At 33.8% G+C, this 22,817-nt stretch overlaps 1 protein-coding gene across 3 annotated transcripts in view; it reads left to right on the plus strand.

The window, feature by feature from the left end:
- The window catches only part of LOC140044415 (calcium/calmodulin-dependent protein kinase kinase 2-like), a 41,348-nt gene that overhangs the window by 3,280 nt on the left and 15,251 nt on the right, over positions 1-22,817 (plus strand). For 2 of the 3 annotated variants that reach the window (XM_072088907.1, XM_072088908.1), the window contains exons 2-3: positions 13,848-13,969; positions 15,475-15,562. In XM_072088907.1, coding sequence (XP_071945008.1) covers positions 13,936-13,969; positions 15,475-15,562 — 122 coding nt within the window. In that variant the 5' untranslated portion in view covers positions 13,848-13,935. The remainder of the gene's footprint in view (positions 1-13,847; positions 13,970-15,474; positions 15,563-22,817) is intronic. The other variant, XM_072088909.1, reaches the window with a different exon arrangement.

The following is a 22,817-nucleotide window of genomic DNA, read 5'->3' on the forward strand; positions in this document are numbered from 1 at the left end:
CCCTGCACCTTTCTCTAGAATGGCACTCAGGCCCTGCACCTTTCTCTAGAATGGCCTTCGGGCCCTGCACCTCTCTCTAGAATGGCACTCGGGCCCTGCACCTCTCTCTAGAATGGCGCTCGGGCCCTGCACCTCTCTCTAAAATGGCACTCGGGCCCTGCACCTCTCTCTAAAATGGCACTCAGGCCCTGCACCTTTCTCTAAAATGGCACTCAGGCCCTGCACCTTTCTCTAGAAGGGCACTCAGGCCCTGCACCTCTCTCTAGAATGGCACTCAGGCCCTGCATCTTTCTCTACTAGGATGGCACTCAGGCCCTGCACCTCTCTCTAGAATGGCACTCAGGCCCTGCATCTTTCTCTAGGATGGCACTCAGGCCCTGCACCTTTCTCTAGAATGGCACTCAGGCCCTGCACCTTTCTCTAGAATGGCCTTCGGGCCCTGCACCTCTCTCTAGAATGGCACTCGGGCCCTGCACCTCTCTCTAGAATGGCGCTCGGGCCCTGCACCTCTCTCTAAAATGGCACTCGGGCCCTGCACCTCTCTCTAAAATGGCACTCAGGCCCTGCACCTTTCTCTAAAATGGCACTCAGGCCCTGCACCTTTCTCTAGAAGGGCACTCAGGCCCTGCACCTCTCTCTAGAATGGCACTCAGGCCCTGCATCTTTCTCTACTAGGATGGCACTCAGGCCCTGCACCTCTCTCTAGAATGGCACTCAGGCCCTGCATCTTTCTCTAGGATGGCACTCAGGCCCTGCACCTTTCTCTAGAATGGCAAGAAGCTTTAAAAGAAATATGAATGCAGTGGAAAAACTGTGAAATACTGTGAATCTTGGATTCACTGATTGTTACTTGGCTGGTCTGTGATAACATAAGATGGACATTTGTCTCTCATCAAATCTAATTAGTTGACCTCTCACGTCCACCTTGAACTTGTGAAATTGCATTTTAAACTACCTGCAGAAAAGGATTGATCACATTTTTAAATTTCAATATGAAATTGAAAGATGCTATTAAATTTGGCTTTAATATGAAACAAAAACATAATTGTGTAGGTCAGCTGAACAGTACCCTGAGCCTAAGCACTAACCTCATTTTTATGATACACACAAATAACAAATAAAATATAACAAGTTCAAGTTTATCATTTATTACATTTTCAAGACTGTCCGACAGAAATGTTTTGACGCTACACAATTGTTCAACTTTTTATATCTATGTATTTTTATTGTTTTACTTTTAAATGTACAGCATACTGTAGAGAGCCAATTGAATAGTGCTTGGCAATCACCCGTATTTAAAAACGTTTTAGACCATTTTGAGCATTTCGACAAAACTTTTTCACACACTGCACCATTGTCATGTATTATCTGTTGTTGTATATGCCGGAAAATTGAATAAAATAAAAAAAAAATTAAAAATAATATTTAAGTGATGACAATGACATAGGGTATTGTTTTCTTTTGGTCACAAAATGGTAAATTTGTCAGCCCAATAATTATCTGGTTTAAAGTAAGTACAGGTATTCTAATATTCCAACTTATTTTCAATCTCAGAATAAATTCATTCTTCAAAGATTTTATTCCATATAATTAAACACTTTCTTTGCCCTTGGTTTCATCTTTATAACCTAATCAATATGACGACCTTAGCACTGATAGGCTTGTAATCATTAGAGATTTACTGAAGGTGATGCTTGTTGTAGGTTTGATTATGTTTTCTCATTAGTAGATGAACTTGGAACTGATTGAAAATCAAGGGGAAATCCTCCTTCTCATTCTCAATAATAATCAATTTAGACACATTGAATTGTTGGAATAAGATTTCATAAGCAGTTTATGGTGTTGTCATCTGACCAATGGTGTTATTTATTACGGCATTTCCTGGTTTGAATTGAAACTATTATTATTGAAGCCCTCAATAAAATTCCAAAGCAAAAATGGTGTGTAATTTTTGTGTTTGAATGCAAATCACTTGTAATAAACTTTAAATGTAAAGCTCTGCCTACAGCTATCAAACTTCTTTTGACAAAAAAAAAATTATTTTCGTGCTGTAGCAAACATCCACCATATACCTACCATCTTTTTTCACTTGCTAGGGCGTCACTAGACATTTTATTACATTAGGTTAAACTACCTAACTACTGAAAAAAAGTCTATATGTTTTTTATAGCAGAATGTTTCCAAATTTTGTATTTTAAGGGAAATTCAATTTTTTTGCACATATTTGATTTATGTACAATTAACCAGATATTATATTTAAAATTCATGCCTGTGCCTGAACTGAACAGCAATTGTATTACATTAGAGAGCTTGTAAGCATAGCTAGATGCAGGTGCCCTTATTATTTTTATAGTTTAATATTTACTTTCATGACTTAATTGTGTTACTACTGTATTACATTCTTTCTGTAACGTATCTTGAGGAGTCGCAGCAATTTGTAATTGTCAGTTGTTGAACAAGAATTTACGACGCGCATACTTTATTTGCAAATCTGCGATTATGGAAAATGATGCTGTAGTGTATTCAGTATCAAATAAATTAAATATATTGAATTTAGAAATAAATGCATTTCGACTTGAGATGTACGGGCTGCAAAGAGTTTTGCGTACATACTGTATATCAGGTAGCTACAGTATAAGCAATTTCCAAAGGAACGCTGAGCGCTTAATTATTACACTTTGAATATTAAAGCTCTGTCTCTGTATACCATCAAAGTCAAATATGGTAGTGATGTGCCCAAATATGGTAGTGATGTGCCCAAATATGGTAGTTGATGTGCTTAAATATGGTAGTGATATGACATCATTATGTCCATATATGGGCACATCACATTTTTTTGTCGCATAAAGTTTGATATAGTGTAAACAATACTAATAATAATAAAATGTATTTTAAGGATAGAGCTATCTTTCCTGCACTTTGTTGACAAGAAAATATGTACTTTATTAATAATGTTATGTTAAACCCGTTGTTGGAAATAAACATAATACTCTATTTATTTTACTGCTATCAATCCAAAACAAGTTCTTCACCAAGTGCTTAAAACCACTAATTTCTATACTTTTTTTTATCATAACTACTGAAATGAATTACATACATTTTATGGTTCTTTACACAAACCACAACAGAGTAAAGAAGTGATGTAATAAAATGATTTAATGACATGAAACATTGTCTGACCAACATCTAATAATAGACCTATATGGCTATACAGTGATCACATGGGAAGCATGTTACTATTTTTATTTTTCAGTTCCTTCCTTGTTGCTATACATAGTGATAATGCAAGTTATTTGCCAAATGATCAACATAGCATGTTTATTTTTGTAAGATGTTGTCTGCTATATTCATTGTTTATATCCGATACTATATATTTAAAAATAGATAAATTCGAAACAAGCTTATTTGGTACTATTTATTGTGGTGATGCGTTATCATCTCCATTTCCTTATTGTTTGTGCTGGTTAGAGTGTGGCAAAACAGAAATTGCTTTAAATTATCCTACATTAAACAAACAATGATATTGTATGTTTCAGTCTAAAATCAATAAATATTATTTTCCATACTTCCTATAATTACCAAGTGATTTGAAGAAAGTATGTGGACGCTAAATACTAAATTATTAGTTAAAAAAACTCCAAGTTGCAAGCCAACTATTATACGCCTTGGGTATTTTATTAATTTATATTTTTAGCTGATTAGACTTCCTTAAAGAAAGAACAACATGTTTACATTACCATATTTGTAAAATCTAATATGATTATTAAGCATATTAAGTAGTTAGTTTGGAATCAATTTTACAGCTTGTCAAAAACGGTTGGATTTGCACGTTCCAACTTTCAATATTTAATGACGTTCCGCTTCCTTTGAAACAACACAGTAAATATACAATAAACATGTTTCCGTGTTTGTCACACATAATTAACAAATTAATATCAGAATTATTTCTTTTTTAATTAGAAACACAAATTAGTTTCGTTTACGGGATCTAGTCGATATAGTAGTATTACAGTACCTGTACCAGTTAATAAACAGAAATTAGTAAGAATTATAATTTTCTGTAAAAAAACTTAAAATTGTCTTAATTAAAAAAAAAATGTAATGTACATTAATAATTATAATATTCTTTTCCCATAAACATTTTATTTTATTTTAGATGTTTGAACCCTAACCCTCCTTCCCTAATAGTTGAGGTGATATTTTACATTGGAAGCATGAAATTAATATCATTAAAAATATTTTTACGCACGAACCACATGGTATTTGGCGATAATCCTGGGACATAGATTGCAGCTATACAGACTGCGCATACAATGTGTTGAAATGATTTCATTGTGACAATGAAGCCATTTGTTATCTATTTAGTACTGTAGGCTTAGATTCTATTGTCAGTATCCATGGAAACACAATCACATAATAATAGTAATTATTGCTAAAATGTTTTCAAAACAAATTTATGCTTACTGGACAATCTATAAATTCCTTATAAAAGTGTCTCAATAGATTTTTTCATAAACATATTGCCCTTTATTTGTTCGATGCTCAATTGTTCCATACCACTAAGTGTATGGTCACTGCAGTGGAATTGGCAGTGCAGTGAGCGGTATGATCACTACAGTTGTATGGTCATTGCAGTGGTATGGTCACTACAGTGCATACCACCGCAGTGACCATACCGGTATGGTCACTACTGTGGATTGGTCACTACAGTAAAGCTGTCACAGAGAGCACTATTAGTTAGCATTGTATCCATAGATAAGATAGTCTTCTAGTGTGTTGTAGTGTTCTATTGTTTGCAAGTATTGATTCCTTGATCAATAATGTCCTCTCTAAATAATCTTAATCTAAAGCGTTTAGTTCTAAACAATAAAACTGTGATATTATTTTAACCTTTATTGTAGTAAGATCCTGGTTTGTGGGCTTTTTAGTGTTGATTTGTAGGTGGCATTGTCACCGTTCTGTAGCTACAGTGGTATTTGTTTTTGCGGGCTAGGTAGGAGAGTTGCTTGCTCTACAGGGAATTTTACAGTTTTACAATATGAAGGTATTTTGTTAAAATGATTGTGGTAGTAAAGTTTGTTCCTCTAACTCTCTAGTTTACCTTTCTCTGTAGTTAGATACAGGTACAGTAATGTACAACTTACTGATCACATTTTATTCCTAGCTTTTAATAAAGCAAACCTACAGTGGTATAGTTAAAAACAGCTATGGCAATTTGCCTGTCAAAACATGCTTATTTTCTTACACAGTTAAGGCACTTCTTGGATTACTGTCCATCCTGTCTGTTTAATTCAGTATTCCTTGCAGTACTGTATTATAAAATTACAGAATATTGTTTTAATAATAATAATGGTTAAACCCTTATGCAATGTTAAAATGTTTTAGACACAAAAATGAAATATCCTAAAATACCCCCCTGCACCTCCCCCCCCCCCCCAAAAAAAAGAAGAAAATCAGAGAAACCATTTACCGTATTTTCCGGAGTATAGGTCGACCCCAAGTATAAGTCGACCCCCAACTTTGACCTAGAATATCGTTGATTTTGGTATGACCTGAATATAAGTCGACCCCCAAAATCGGCTAATAACACAACTTACTTTAAAGTTCAAAGAAGGCTAGAAATGTATGAAATGTGGTTGTTTGTTTATACAATTATTAAAGTGTAGGCCTAATCAATATCGGACGGACGTAATCACAACGGCTTCGCCGCCGTCTTCGCCAGCCTATAAATGACAGCGATGTAGCGTTACAGTACTTGCCATCAGCGATGTTTTTTCGCGTCACTCGAATAAATTAAAACGAGTTTTTCGTTAGGAGGCTTATTAAATTGTACAGGCGAGTAGTTGTAAATCGCGTTATCTGTAAATGTACACGCGCCGGACTGAGGAGAATTTATTTTATGAATAGACATGCGCAGTAATTGTAATTGCGAACAAACAAACAAACTGCGCATGTGTATAGATGAAAATATCGCGCAATAACAAACATGCTGCATGGACATTCCAACATCGTGTAGTTCGTTTTGTGGTGTGTGTTACGATGTTTTCGCGAGTGAATACGAAGCATATGAAACACAAACGAACACTATTTATTCGTAATTATTTTAATAAAAGCGTAATATAAACATCAAAATTAATCTTTGTTATATATTAATAGTACTTGTACCAGTACTTGTTGGAGTTGTATTATTTTGTACAATGTAGGTATTATTAAATTGAAAACTCCTGTGAGTGATTGATGATAGGCCACTGACCTTGCTAGGCCTTAACAGCTGACGGCTTTTGAACGAATTTTTTCGGCTTGATTTTTTTCAAAAATCGCATGGTCGGAGTATAAGTCGACCCCCCGATTTTGCAATTAAAATTTTCCCACAAAGTCTCGACCTATACTCCGGAAAATACGGTACACCACTTTGTCCTCCAGCCCTTTGAAGCTCCCATGAGAGCTCACAGAACAGTACAGCAGCTTGAGGAAATCTGTTTATGCTATCCTACCTACTGTAAATAAGAAGAAAAAAGGTGTTGCTTAAAGACTTTTTTTTAAAGTATCGATTGATGATTCCGCTTTGATGCCCGTGGTAGATCATTCCAAACCATAAATGAATAAAAATAGAATAATATTCTACAATGCTAATCTTCTCATTGCTGATTTGTTTATAATAATCTGAGATTCTGAAAATAGAAATTTTGATATGAATTTGACCGAACCGTGGGATGAATGCGACTTCTATAACACTAAGCAAACACCTAAAGATAGATCATATTGTTTTAACATTTCTTGTTTGTGACTTTGAATTCAATTTGAAACCAATATAAGCTATTTATATGGATATGAATTAGATTGATTTCTTTAACAAAAGCGATTTATATACATAATGTAATAGCGAAATTAACTTGGGAAAACCCAGATTTATTTTATCTCATTCCACTAAATTTCAAATATAAACTGTAAAGCTCTGTCTACACTATCAAACTAATTGTGATGTGCCCATATATGGACATGATGTCATATCACTACCATATTTGGGAATATCACTACCATATTTGGGCACATCACACTTTTTGTCATAAAGTGTAGACAGCGCTTAAGTGACTTCATTATTTGGACATGAGTATTTTGAAATTTAGTACAGTAGGCCTAAATATTTAAAAAACATTTCAAATGTGAACACGTATTTTAAAATACACATTAGTCTTTAAACATTGCTGGCTTTCAATATCTTTGAATTTGGAAAGGTTAAACTTTAGTAAATGTATGCATTGATTATTTTCTCAATTTTCTCTTTGAACATACAAATGAAATATACCCAATAAATTTTGATTTTAAAAGCAAAACTAGAAAGAAAGAGTTAATTTTAAGTCTCCTACTTAAGCTGAATTTCATAATAGCGAGTATTTGCTTCAGTAATTTTGTACAACAGAGTAATCTGCATAGTGTATATAAATCCAGAATACACTATTTCATTTTTTGGGACTATATTCGGTCTATTGTTGCTATTATTTATGTTTATGTGCTAATTCATATTTTAAAATTTGTTTTCATTTGAATAAAAAAAAATAGTGTAAAATTATGTAAAGCTCTGTTTACACTATCAAACTTTATGTGACAAAAAAATATGATGTGCACATATTTGGGCACATCACATTTTTTGTCACATAAAGTTTGATACAGTAGTGTAGACAGAGCTTTACAATTCATGAGCAATTCTAGCACTACCTAATTATCTTTCTTAAAATAATCCAGCAATATCCACAGAGTTTGCCTTGAAAGATTCCTGGAAATATTTACTAAATTGAGGCCAAATTGAGTATGCTTTCAAGCAGTGAATTTCAATCACTTCTTATAGCCTTCAAACTTCAACATTCAATCAACCCATTCCTGTATTATGTAATTGATTATTTCAATTTACTCATTGACGACTAAATTACTAAAATATTTCAGGAAATCTTTTAGATTTTTCAACTCCCTGTATAGGTCTGTTCGTCTTTTAAAAGTTATCCATTTCATTTCATATTCTCAAAAACAGTAATATTAATATTGCCTTTGAAACCCAACTATGTGAACATAAATTGAATTCCAATTTTCTCGGAATCATGACGATGATGAATTCATACACCCATCTTCTAGCATTTATTAGTATCATCTAAAATGTTTATTTTGTTCACGTTTTATAGAAGCAAATCATATTCACTTCATATTACATTTAATGTAATGTGAATACATGTATCTATTGTGTATGTTTGTATCATGTGAAACCCAACTATGATTTAATTGAATGTTATCATACTGCACATCATATTCATTAATGTAATATGTATAAATGTATCTCTAGTGTTTTTTTTTATCATGTGAAACCTAACTATGATTTAATTCAATGTTCTCGGTAACATACGGCACATCACATTCATTAATGTAATATGTATAAATGTATACATTGTGATGTTTTAAATTAGCGTTGTACATGCTCCAAGTGCTTCTAAATAGATTGCTCTCAGGAGACGTGAGCCAGGTGTTTGGATGGCCATTACCCGCATTATCTACACTCCTCGTTTTGCAATATGATGTTGTTCATACATTCTTAATTACTGTATGTAAGAGTGGGTGTGTAGAACATTGATTTCACTATATTCTAGTATTATTATTCCCATTTGTAAAAATACATGGAATTATTACTTGATATAAGTACTTACTTAGCAGCTTTGAGTACTAAGTGCAATCTCTAGGTTTTGTTTACATTTTTAAGCCACAGATTTCAGTTGCTATTCACTGTAAATTTATTTTTAATAATCAAAAAAAATTATTTAGTTTTCCTGGGAGGTCTGTTTTGATTGATTGATTTCAATCATTATTTGGCCCATACAGTAAGTTCATACTTAAATGCACATAATGGATGGTCCCTAGTTAAAGACTTTTAACCATTACATCTGGTCCATAAGTTCATACTCAAATGCACATAATTGATGGTCCCTAGGAAAAGACTTTAACCATGACATCTGGCCCAAAGGTTCATACTCAAATGCACATAATTGATGGTCCCTAGGAAAAGACTTTAACCATGACATCTGGCCCATAAGTTCATACTTTTAATGCACATAATGGATGGTCTCTAGGAAAAGACTTTTAACCATTACATCTGGTCCATAAGTTCATACTTAAATGCACATCATTGATAGTCCCTAAGAAAAGATTTTAACCATTACATCTGGCCCATAAGTTTATACTTAAATACACATAATGGATGGTCCCTAGGAAAAGACTTTAACCATTACATCTGGCCCATAAGTTTATACTTAAATACACATAATGGATGGTCCCTAGGAAAAGACTTTAACCATGACATCTGGCCCATAAGTTTATACTTAAATACACATAATGGATGGTCCCTAGGAAAATACTTTTAACCATTATCTGGTCCATAAGTTCATACTCAAATGCACATAATTGATGGTCCCTAGGAAAGGCTTTAAACCATTACTTTGGATAGTGATGCGAATTGGTATTCAACTCTCATTATCCACACAATTTGAAAATGCCCCTTGAATTATTTGCAAGTTTAAAGGGATTGTTATATAACACACCTACTGTACAACACAGTAGGCTACTGTTGTGCATAAACTTAAACAAGACCGATTTCAACAGGGGCAGGGGTGCATCCAATAAACACTACCCTGTCAACATAATTGTATCCACATGCTGATTTGATAAAAATCTTTAGAAAGCAATTATTCAATAATAACAGCTTTTTGCTAACACAGTCTAGATGTTTGCAAGACCTTTTGTCATTTTGAGCTTAAATATGAATTTGTTTCGATTTCTCCCATCTGTGTGAAATGACCTGTTTTAACCTGTATTGTTTCCCCAGTAATGTTGTGTTTTCACCAACAGCAGCACGCGGGTTTTGACCCCATATCCTTCCACATGGATAACCCACCAGTATGCCTGACTTATCTTAAGCTATTTAGTAGTTAAGTCAGCCATTAAAAATGTGAGAAATTGCTGATAAAATAAGGTCAATGGCTCTTTAATGTTGTGTTAATTTGCATATGATTGTACCTAATTAGCATATTTATGTACAAATAAACAGCAATATTGTAATTCAATAATAAAGTTTACCAGGTAATAATTGATATTATTGTATATGTTACAGTCTGGTAAATAAAGGATTATTTTTAGGCTGTTTCTGCTGCATAATGCAATGTAAAATATTAAAAAGAAAACATTTAAAATATGTATAAAATATATTGAAAATGCTATAAAACATATAAAAAAATAAAATACAAATATAGTGCCTCAATGTTACCCTAATGTCGTCATCATCATCATCATCAGCGGAAAATTATTTCCATTTATTGCGATTTGCATGTAAAATATACATAGAAATTATCTTTGCACTGAGATACTGTATACAAAAACAGGAAATTAAAAACTAACAAAAACAATTCCAATTCAAAGTGTCGCATCCCTCTCATTTGTTTTCTCTCTTGAACACAGCTCTGTGTGAAACAGGCATAAGTGAGCGTATTTCTGTTTACACATACTTTACTCATTGCTTAAACTTGCATACTCTAATATGAATATTTCATAATACATTTAATAATGTATAAATCGTGGGATAAATGTTTAATAGTAATTCTGTCAAGCTTATAAATACAGTAATGAATTATGCAATAAAACAGGGAGGTATAGAAAAAAAGGCTGTGCCACAAATGGCGTTAAGGCGTGTTGGCGCACGGTATGCCAATGACAGCAAGGTAACATAAGGTTGTGCCACAAATGGCGTTAAGGCGTGTTGGCGCACGGTATGCCAATGACAGCAAGGTAACATAAGGCTGTGCCACAAATGGCGTTAAGGCGTGTTGGCGCACGGTATGCCAATGACAGCAAGGTAACATAAACGGCAAAGAACAAGAAAGAGAAACGCTTATAGTTACAATTTTACATCATTGTTTGTGCTGAAAGGTACACTCTGCTTCATAATCACAGCATTGTAAAAATGTTGAACGTAGTGTATTCAACTAACTGTATTTAGACAAATTTGTCAGTGTTAATAATATGTACACTAAAGATACAGTATGTCTACACTATCAAACTTTATGTGACAAAAATATGTGATGTGCCCATATATGGACATGATGATGTCATATTACTACCATATTTGGGCATATCACACTTTTTTGTAACATAAAGTTTGATAGTGTAGACAGAGCTTAAAGCACTGTATCTATATCAGTGTGAACAGAGACTGAAAGATTAAACCATGTGACTGTGATATTTTTACACTGCATTTTGTATGTTGAGGTTGAATTAATAAACTGTTTACAATACAGTAGTGCTTGAAGCAACAGAGACCATGTGACTTAGTACGCGCCTCCTCATGTGACTTAGTCAGTACCTCCCCATGTGACTTAGTCAGTACATTATTAAGTCAGGCAGACCTCATTGCGACTACCTCACCAAGAGGGATTTGTTTTCTGCAGGGTCTAATCTAATGATATTTCTTGATGAAAAGAACTGAATACATTAATATTATGATATTAAATTGGATAACAATCCACACCCCTGGGGTTTGTGCTGGGGCTGGTAATGGGCTTTGATGGGTGGGTTGTTATGGCTGATTAGCCTTGCCAGCTGCAAGCCAGAAACAGGAACTAAAAAGAAGGGTTAATAACCTTAAGTTTATAATATCTGGAGTGATGCAGCTTTATGCCAAGTCTGGCTAACTAAAGCGTTAAAGCTTAAATATCAACTATTTTTTTATTTTACAGCAATTATATATTTTTATATGTTAATTTAAGCGTAAAAGCTTAAATATCAACTATTTTTTTATTTTACAGAAGTTATGTATTTTTATATTTTAATTTTTAAAAACATAAATTTGATGATTGAAATAGGAGCCAACTGTTAAATCAGAAATCAGCACACAGATTATGATTGATGGTGGATTAACATTATGACATGATAGCTGTGATAACATTCCTAAGGGTTTTGCATACGTGTATATGAACACAACATTTGCATGTATGAGATACCAAGTAAATTGGTTATACATGTAATAGGTCATTGACCTACAGGAAGTCTGGAAGATAGCTTCTTGAATCTTTTCCAAACTTTTCCCCTGATCATTGCTTGTTGCAGGAAGTAGCCTTTGCTGTATATCATGACCAGCAGCAGCAGTACTGCAGTAGTATTGCCTTCTTGATACATGTCCAAAAGGAGCTTCATTAAGAATCATATCATGACCAGCAGCAGTACTGCAGTAGTATTGCCTTCTTGATACATGTCCAAAAGGAGCTTCATTAAGAATCATATCATGACCAGCAGCAGTACTGCAGTAGTATTGCCTTCTTGATACATGTCCAAAAGGAGCTTCATTAAGAATCATATCATTCACACGAAAGAGAAAAAAACAAGATTCATATCATTCACTCTGATCAGTGAGTCTTGCAGGAAATGGCAAGCAGCAGTACTACTGCAGTAGTTATGATTCTTGATAAAGTGCATACATCATGTCCATAAAATGCTTCAAAGATTCCAATCACTCCCTCTGTTCAGAGTCTCTTCTCGCCCATTCCATCCATCCATCCATCCATCCATCCATCCATCCATCCATCCATCCATCCGTCAACAAAGCATTACGGTTTTCGTTTCTATTCTTGGCCCTCTTTCACCCTTTGGAACAGATTTAACCATCTTTATCCTTCAGGCTACTTCAAAGTTGCTCTGAAAACTTGCCTTTTTAACTTAGTTTTCCGCTTTCATTTCTTTTGTTAAGTGCATTGAGGCTTTGCATAATGAAATAAGCGGACATCATGGCCTGAAATTGTGAAAATAAGCGTTGAAACTTAACCTAATATTTCTGTTGCATTGTAATTTGTGATCTGCCTATCTTTTGCATTGTAATTTTGCCTCCTCTTTCGTAAAACGTGTATCTGTGTTTTTTTAATATATTCCATGACAGATTTATCCCTGTACATCATTAACAGTTTGAGAAGGTTCCAACTTTTTCTGCTTCTTATCTATTTTAATTACTTGCTCTGCTGCGTGTTTGATAATATTTTAATTACAGAATGCACGTCTGTGATTTATAGGGGATTTACGTAAATGTACAAGTTGGAGTGTAGCCATGTCAAAATGATTCTGCACAATTCTGCTTCGTTACTATTGCCATGGGTCATTTCTTTTGTCGTGGCTGGTTACCTTATGAAATATGTAATTAGCGCAGCAGGGTTTTATCATGAAAATGAATGAATTTATTTTCTCCAGGTCTCAAAAGATTGATGAATCATGCATTGAAATGCTGCGCACAACTAATTTATTCTATAAATCATTCTGATTTAAACAGCTTATTTATAAACTTTGTAGAAATCAGTATTTTTTTATTCTTTGTCAAATCAAATATTTGTTTCTAATCAATCAATAAATAACGACTATTGAAAACTGTAATTCATATTGAGGGTGTGAGGACGGGGGAAGGGGTTAGCAGGGTTGTGTGCAGGATTTTATTTTGTGGGTGGAGCTCCTTAAATTTTGAAATGATTTGAAAGTTTGACAAAATTATTTTATGAAAAAAAACCACCCTCCTTGGGGAAATCTCTATTCAGGGGACACCACTATTCAGGAAACACTTTCCTGTCAAACACAGACACTGTGATTTAAAAGTGGCCAACCCCTGTTCAGGGGCCAACTTTTTGGGTCCAGAGTGGTCCCCTTAATAAGTTCTACTAATTTCTTAACTTTCAAAACTTAATACAGTACTCTTTTATTTTTATTAACAATAATTAACATTAAATTATTTTATAATTTACTTTTCTCTTACTCACTGCATGCTTAATCTTATATCTTTACAGGTCTATCTTAATCCTTGACAGATGCTTTTCTTCAAGATTGTTTTAGTCTAATTTGCAAGCAGGTTTTACTAACTCTATATTAATCTAAATGATTGAGACTCTTCTTGGCAAGATGGGTACAGGTAGGCATTTGGTGTAGTGTGAACATTCTGTTGTTTGTTGTTACACATTTGTTGTCAACACTAGCTCTGTCTACACTATCAAACTGGTTTGACAGTGTAGACAGAGCTTATTGGCTTGCAGGACCCTACATTTAGTGTTCTATGCACATTCTGTTGTTTGTTGTACACGTTCGTTGTCAACACTAAAGCTTGGTTTGCACTAGCGATGCAACACAAGGACGAAACGCGACGTAATGCAGTGGAACATCGACAAGGGCTCACTCATTTTATGGTTCTGTCGGTATAACGAGTCTTCTCGAATAAGAACTATAATGAATGGTGTCATGGTTTTTTTTTTGTGTATACTTGTTTTTTTATGTGTTAATTATGTTTTCTGCCACTAAGTGTGGTATTATAGTATCGGAAGACTGGTGTTGGGATTCCTTACTTAACCATCACAACTTAGCCATTCTCATTCTGTTATGGGCAGATAAGAAAGATTAACTTAATTTACAATAAGCACATTATCTGAAAATTTTGTGTGGTTAGAGTCACTTTCTAAGAAACCGTACAATTCACTAACCACAAAAATATACAATTTAAATAAGTTTGTACTTAGTGGTCCCTAGTTCAATGAATAATTTAAAACCTGGATCCCTTAAGAACACACTCATTATTTGTTAATTTGGCCATCAGAGGTGCTAATGCACATTCTGATTAAAATGCATCATTCATCAATTCTTCTTTTGAAACCGTTGCCTTAAGCTCTGTCCGCACTATTAAACTTTATGTGGCAAAAAAATGTGATGTGCCCATATATAGACATGATAATTTCATATCACTACCATATTTGGGCACATCAGTACCATATTTGGGCATATCACTACCATATTTGGGCATATCACTACCATATTTGGGCATATCACTACCATATTTGGGCACATCACTACCATATTTGGGCACATCACTACCATATTTTGGCATATCACTACCATATTTGGGCACATCACTACCATATTTGGGCACATCACTACCATATTTGGGCACATCACATTTTTTTGTCAATCTAGTTTTAGAGTGTATTGTTGTATTGTTAATACAAAACAAATAATATTCATAAAAAATATTTGACATAATTTGACATTTAATAATCAACATATTCATTATTTTTTATTTGTTAATTTGACTATATTAAAGGTGTTCTGACTGAAATGCATTGTTAATCAGTTCTCCTTTGATACCCTTGCTTTATGACTGGTGGGTGGTGTTTACTCCTCTGATACCAAACATTCATATTCAAACAATATTTGACATTTAAATGATAGATGATATGAGTGAAAAGGGATTGCACATTGTTTGTTGTAGAATGAATCTAGCAAAATCAATCTTAATTCCCTTCAGTGTAACATGTTCTCGCATAAATACATTACTCCATTTTCATGTTTTATAGATTTCTTAACCTTGATTTTAAAGGTTTTAGCACAATTCTGAGACCAATTTGAAAATTCAAATATCTTGTTTTTCAGGAAGCAGTGCAATCTGTGATATTTTTCGTGGAGAGAATAGTACAGCAACACAAAGCTCAAGGGCTCCGAAAATGAAAAACTTACCAAAGTAAGTATCGGTGTCTTAATATGGTCTTAAGTTGATTTTAGTATCAACTTTCAATTTCACGGTATTTTCCTGGTGGAGAGAATAGTACAGCAACACAAAGCTCAAGGGCTCTGAAAATGAAAAACTTTAATACCAAAGTAAGTATCGGTGTATTATTAATCTAAGTATGGTCTTAAGTTGATTTTAGTATGAACTTTCAATTTCATGGTATTTTTGTGGTGGAGAGAATAGTACACAAATCTCAAGGGCTCTAAATTTAAAACTTACCAAAGTAGGTGGTGTCTTATAAGTATGGTCTTCTTAGGTGAATTTTAGTATTAACTTTCAATAACATGTTATTTGTAAAAAGTAATTTCTCTATTAATTGGCTCTAATGAGAGATAATTATTTGTAACCAAAAGCAGACAAAATATTTAATTTATTATTATTATTAATATCAAGCAACATGTACATCAATAAATTAAAGAAAAAGTTCAATTTTATGTTATTAGACTATAACCATTTAAACTATAAAGTTTGTATCAGACTAAGGGGTTATTTTAAGTCCAAATAATGAAATTATACCGTAAGATGAAAGATTCTAAAAAGATGGAGAGCTGTTGGGCAGTGTGTACTTAATTATGTACAACTGTGAGTGTTTAGCCGAGTCGAGATTAAGGTGAGGATTTACTTAAATCCCGCTGGATTGAACGCTAATTAGATGTTGTGTAACTAAGGAAAAGCCTCTATGATTTATGGTCCGTAATGTGCCACAGTTCTAATATACATAATCCTTCGTCTTTCCCACGTGATGTTATAAGCACGTACTTAGTTGATGGATGCCAACTGACTTTAGCTCATAATTATTAGATGAGAATTTGGTTTAACTTAATATTTCTGTTCATATCTGGTCATGTTGCGCACATTCTTTAAAGCTAATTTTTTTAGATTTTGATTTTGATTTTGATTTTGATTTAAACGTAATTAGAGAATTGTATCTAAATTCTCAGCAGATATCCATATAATAACTGCTTTTATGTGATGTTTAACAACTTTTATCAGGGTTTGTTACAATGTATTTTACAGTACTTAACCATAATTATTATCCATCCCCTTTCCCTCCCCCCTCCCCCCCAAAAAACAAGAATTATTTTGAAAATTTGAACAATCCATTCCATTCTGAATTTATTTTTATTTTTTAATTTTTTTATTTGGTTGCTTAAAATTTTGAGATTATTTATTTCAGATTATAAAAGACACTAATAGAAATAAACTCCTAAGCTTTTGTGTTATTAATCTTGGAAAGTCTTCTAAAAAAGTATTTTTGGTAGTAGTTTTAATTAAGTAATGTGATCCTTTTGTACCAATTGTTTAAAATGTCCACATTTAGTATTCTGTGTAATATAGTTTGTGCCATTTCACTCGTAAATATTCATTATCTGTATACAATGCCTGTGCGTTTTTATATCCAGACATGACTGTATGTTTAAGTCTTATGACATAAAACAAAACATGAATGTTATTTGCTCCTCATTTTATAATCGCATTTTATTGTGTGCTTGCATCGATTAATACCAATTAATGCTTCTATATTTACTCCCAATGGCCAAAGTGTATATGTTAACTAGTTAATTATTATTAAAGTGCCTTCTACAATGAGATGTTAGTGTTGCCTTACCTTTATATTAACAAATTAACTTTTAAACCACAATGTACGTGTAAATCTCTGTCTACACTATCAAATTTTATGTGACACAAATTGTGATGTGCCCATATATGGACATGATGATGTCATATCACCACCATATTTGGGCATATCACTACCATATTTGTAGACAGGGCTTAAGTTTAATCATAATGAAAGCATTTTTATTTTAGCTACATTTTTTTTTTTATAATTTACAGAACTTCTCTTTTGTACAGTTAAAACTGAAATTTAGTCTTAAAGACCCCTTCCCTGCAATTTTGGACGTTTTTTGGAAAATAATACATATATATCACTTTAAAAACATTAAACCATGTCATTTCTTGTCTTAAATGTACGTTTTATGGTAAATTATGATAAAAAGTGAGAAACAATGCACTACCTAAGTAGCTCGCGGCGATCAACCTCTCGTGGACGGTCTTAGGCCTAGCCTAGCTAGGCTTAGTTTTGTAGGCCTATCTGGTAAACATCGGTAACGTACGAACATCGTACGCGAGCTATATACCTAGCCTGACGTTGTATAGTTGCTGCATTAATTGTCTTTCTATTTTTGCCAGACTCCGTTGATACAAATTGGGGAAAACCCGGTATTTTCGCTGAAAAGTTAGGAGTCTTCCATTTGTTTTGGCCTCACGATCGATCGAAAAGTGGGCGAATTACAGGTGAAAAACAAAAATATCAATCCGCGCGCAATGCATTTTGGGATTTATAGCGGGCCGCTATAATTATTAGAATCGACTTATTTTTCACATTTTTAACCGTTTAAAGACGAAAAAAGTTATCGCAATAGGACCATATAGTATTATTTTTACATTAAATATAGTTTGTGATCTTAAATTAGATCAAAAAAACGTAGGGAATGGGGCTTTAAATGAATGATATTTTGAAGAGCAGTCAACATGTATTCAATTCAAATGAACAGTCATATCTTTTTTCTTGTGTCAATAAAACAGTTTATTTATTAATCCATGTGAAAATCATAAATAATTCTTTTTTTACATCATACTGTAGCTTCTAGTATTTAACCTGTGTCACAAGATTTGCCTTTAATTTTACAGTTTTGTCTTATCTGCTAATTTCCAGTTATAAATTTGTATTTATTTATTTATTTCACATTTGACAGCGGAAAATCAGCCACTAATAAAATGGATTAAAAATATTTAAAACAGTATAAAATATTTTAAAATATAAAAACTTCAAACAATATCACATATCTTATTACAAAAACGTTGATAACTATAAAAAAAATAGTCAATGAAATTAGTTATAAATAATAAATTGTTATGCAGGAGGAAGAGGCATTCAGATTAATTTGGTGACGTATTACCTTGTGCTTAGTTTAAGTACGCACTTATTATGTAATGTTCCTGTCCAGAGATACCAATCATCAATTAGTAAGCATTGACTTAAGCCTTTTTTCTTTGAAATCTGTATGACTGTTGACGGAGAAACCTGTTGTGGAATGTGTTCAGCAAAAGGTAACGCAAAACGTCGTCACTATTTATTATTGACAAAATTCCTAGTAAAAGAGTAGGCCTACATGGTCAGTGGTTTGTACTACGGGAGAAAGGGGTGAGTAGGTGAGAACTGATTAAGATTGTCCAGTGACATCCTAGTAGGGAAGTAAGCCTACATGGTCAGTGGCATGTACTGTGGATAGTGGGGGAAGGTAAGAGGTGAGAAGGTGACAATTGATTGAGCTCCCTGTCTTTTAGCAGAATACAGTTTAGTAAGCCTACATGGTCAGGGACATGTACTGAGGATTGTGGGAGAAAGTAAGGGGTGAGCTTGGCTAACGTAGTAATACATCTACCAAGTCAGGTGCATGTAGGCCTACTACTGTGAGGGGTGAGCTTGGCTAACGTAGTAATACACCTACCAAGTCAGGTGCGTGTAGGCCTACTACTGTGGTAGTTGGAAAGAATATGTACTGTAGGTCACAGCTATCCTAATTCTAAACTTTTTTTAAATTCAAATATACCACAAAGCATACTGAACTATAGGATTTTTTTATTAGGGAGTCCAACCCTCGATATCTTAAGTTCCCTCGAAAATACCACAAAAATCCTGGTTGTTTATAATTATGCCAGCAGTGCTAAAGTCTAACGAGAAATCTGAGAAAGATTTTAAATCGTTTATTAGTATTGTAGGTTGGGTTGACGATGCAATCGTGTCTCATCTTGAAGGTAGCACGCTTAAAAGATCGAATACCTACAGCTTGTTAACTAGGCTTTTAAAATATTGAGTTGATATATGCTCATAAGTTAGCCTCAGGATCTCTTCATTTCTGTCAAACCAGTATATATTTATTTGTGTTGTTATACTGTACATCTATCTTTTAAATTACACATTTTTGATACTTAGTCTGATTAAACATAACTTTGTTTTTTTTTTATAAATATGGTAGTAATATGCTTAAATATAGCGATATACCCAAATATGGTAGTGATATACCCAAATATGGTAGTGATATGACATCATGTCCATATATGGCCACATCACATTTTTTTGTCACAAAGTTAGAGCTTAGGTACTACTAACAGTGTACACCAAACTATTTATTATGATACTCCAATAATTTATTATAGTATTAATGTCAGTTACACTATATTATGTGAAATCATTTGTGGTAATCAATCCATCATCCATTAATTCAAAATTCTCCGCCTTTACTAAATGTTCTGATGACCCCTGCAACTATACAAATATTCCATAACATGTGACTCTCCATATCCCATTAATTACACCCCATATTTCGTAACTAATTTGGTTTGTTTAATTATGATATTATTTTAATTAGATTAGAATTATATTTTATTTACCTGGAAAATCATATTATTTTTGGCCTTGTATTTAAATACACTAAATTAATGCATAATTGAATTAATTAATTAATAATATTTGTAAAGATCTAACCAAGGATGCGCACAAGGTTTTTAATAAAATAAAATAATTTGTTTATTCAGTTTAAACTTTCGTTGTTTTTTACTAGAAACCCATGAAATCTTATAAATAATTTGGATTGTTTAATTATGGGAGCCTATGAGAAAGTAATATTGAAAAAATACAGAATTTTTTTATGAAATTCAGATTTTGTTTTGACAGAAATTAATGGTAGAACTGTAGACCACAATGCCATCATTTTTAAATATTCATGTATTTGTGTTTCAACCGTTGCCATGGAAATACATAGCTTAACCTTACAGTTGTTTTAATTTCCATAATTTCAAAGTTTAATTAAAGGACTTAGTGTAGAGTCATCAATCTTAATGGCCGTTTTTCAACTTTCATTTCATTGTATGATATTATTGATCAAATAAATTAATTTACAGTAACCACCTGCCAAGATAGTAGGATGAACTTGTCAATACATTATGCCAAGATAGTAGAGCTAGCGTTGGATGAACTAGACAATGCATTATGTCAAGATAGAGCTAGCGTTGGATGAACTAGACAATGCATTATGTCAAGATAGAGCTAGCGTTGGATGAACTAGACAATGCATTATGCCAAGATAGTAGAGCTAGCGTTGGATGAACTAGACAATGCATTATGTCAAGATAGAGCTAGCGTTGGATGAACTAGACAATGCATTATGTCAAGATAGAGCTAGCGTTGGATGAACTAGACAATGCATTATGCCAAGATAGTAGAGCTAGCGTTGAATGAACTAGACAATGCATTATGCCAAGATAGAGCTAGCGTTGGATGAACTAGACAATGCATTATGTCAAGATAGTAGAGCTAGCGTTGGATGAACTAGACAATGCATTATGTCAAGATAGAGCTAGCGTTGGATGAACTAGACAATGCATTATGCCAAAATAGAGCTAGCATTGGATGAACTAGACAATGCATTATGTCAAGATAGTAGAGCAAGCGTTGGATGAACTAGACAATGCATTATGCCAAGATAGTAGAGCTAGCGTTGGATGAACTAGACAATGCATTATGCCAAGATAGAGCTAGCGTTGGATGAACTAGACAATGCATTATGCCAAGATAGAGCTAGCGTTGGATGAACTAGACAATGCATTATGTCAAGATAGAGCTAGCATTGGCTGAACTAGACAATGCATTATGCCAAGATAGAGCTAGCGTTGGATGAACTAGACAATGCATTATGCCAAGATAGAGCAGCGTTGGATGAACTAGACAATGCATTATGTCAAGATAGTAGAGCTAGCGTTGGATGAACTAGACAATGCATTATGTCAAGATAGTAGAGCTAGCGTTGGATGAACTAGACAATGCATTATGTCAAGATAGAGCTAGCGTTGGATGAACTAGACAATGCATTATGTCAAGATAGTAGAGCTAGCGTTGGATGAACTAGACAATGCATTATGTCAAGATAGTAGAGCTAGCGTTGGATGAACTAGACAATGCATTATGTCAAGATAGTAGAGCTAGCGTTGGATAAACTAGACAATGCATTATGTCAAGATAGAGCTAGCGTTGGATGAACTAGACAATGCATTATGTCAAGATAGTAGAGCTAGCGTTGGATGAACTAGACAATGCATTATGTCAAGATAGTAGAGCTAGCGTTGAATGAACTAGACAATGCATTATGCCAAGATAGAGCTAGCGTTGGATGAACTACTGTAGACAATGCATTATGTCAAGATAGTAGAGCTAGCGTTGGATGAACTAGACAATGCATTATGTCAAGATAGTAGAGCTAGCGTTGGCTGAACTAGACAATGCATTATGTCAAGATAGTAGAGCTAGCGTTGGATGAACTAGACAATGCATTATGTCAAGATAGTAGAGCTAGCGTTGGATGAACTAGACAATGAATTATGTCAAGATAGTAGAGCTAGCGTTGGATGAACTAGACAATGCATTATGCCAAGATGAGCAAGCGTTGGATGAACTAGACAATGCATTATGCCAAGATAGTAGAGCTAGCGTTGGATGAACTAGACAATGAATTATGTCAAGATAGTAGAGCTAGCGTTGGATGAACTAGACAATGCATTATGCCAAGATGAGCAAGCGTTGACTGAACTAGACAATGCATTATGCCAAGATAGTTGAGGAGCTAGTGTTAGACTGAACTTACTAGGGACTGTACTAGACAATTGACACGGGAATCGACCCAATTTGCAAAACAAAATCTCAATTTATTTTATTTTCTGAAAAACCTTTCAGAACATTGGTTTCAACTCTATAGATGGTTGATTAACCCCCACCCCACCCCAGAAATAATTATTATGTAGTGGAGCTGTAGCTTTGTGGTTAACGTGCTTGCCTTCCAATCCCAAGGTCCAAGGTTCAATCCTGACCTAGTGCAAAGGTTGTAACTCATGACTTTTCAACTTCACTCCCAAGCCTCAAAAGAGACTTAGTTTATAAGCACGATAAATTTGAAAATAGTTTATCCATCCTATAATTGCCGAGTTACTCGCTGTTGGATGCGTATAAAATATAAAAAAAATATTAAAAAATATGTTTTACATTCCTTTCACAAACCTTTTTTAATAGACTTCACCAAGGTTTTTTTTTGGTGACAAGTGCAATTCAAGTGTTTAGTCATATAGGCATGCATCCAAGTATTAGCAATAA

This window comes from Antedon mediterranea, chromosome 3, assembly GCF_964355755.1.
Source record: "Antedon mediterranea chromosome 3, ecAntMedi1.1, whole genome shotgun sequence".
NCBI classification, from domain to species: Eukaryota; Metazoa; Echinodermata; class Crinoidea; order Comatulida; family Antedonidae; genus Antedon; species Antedon mediterranea.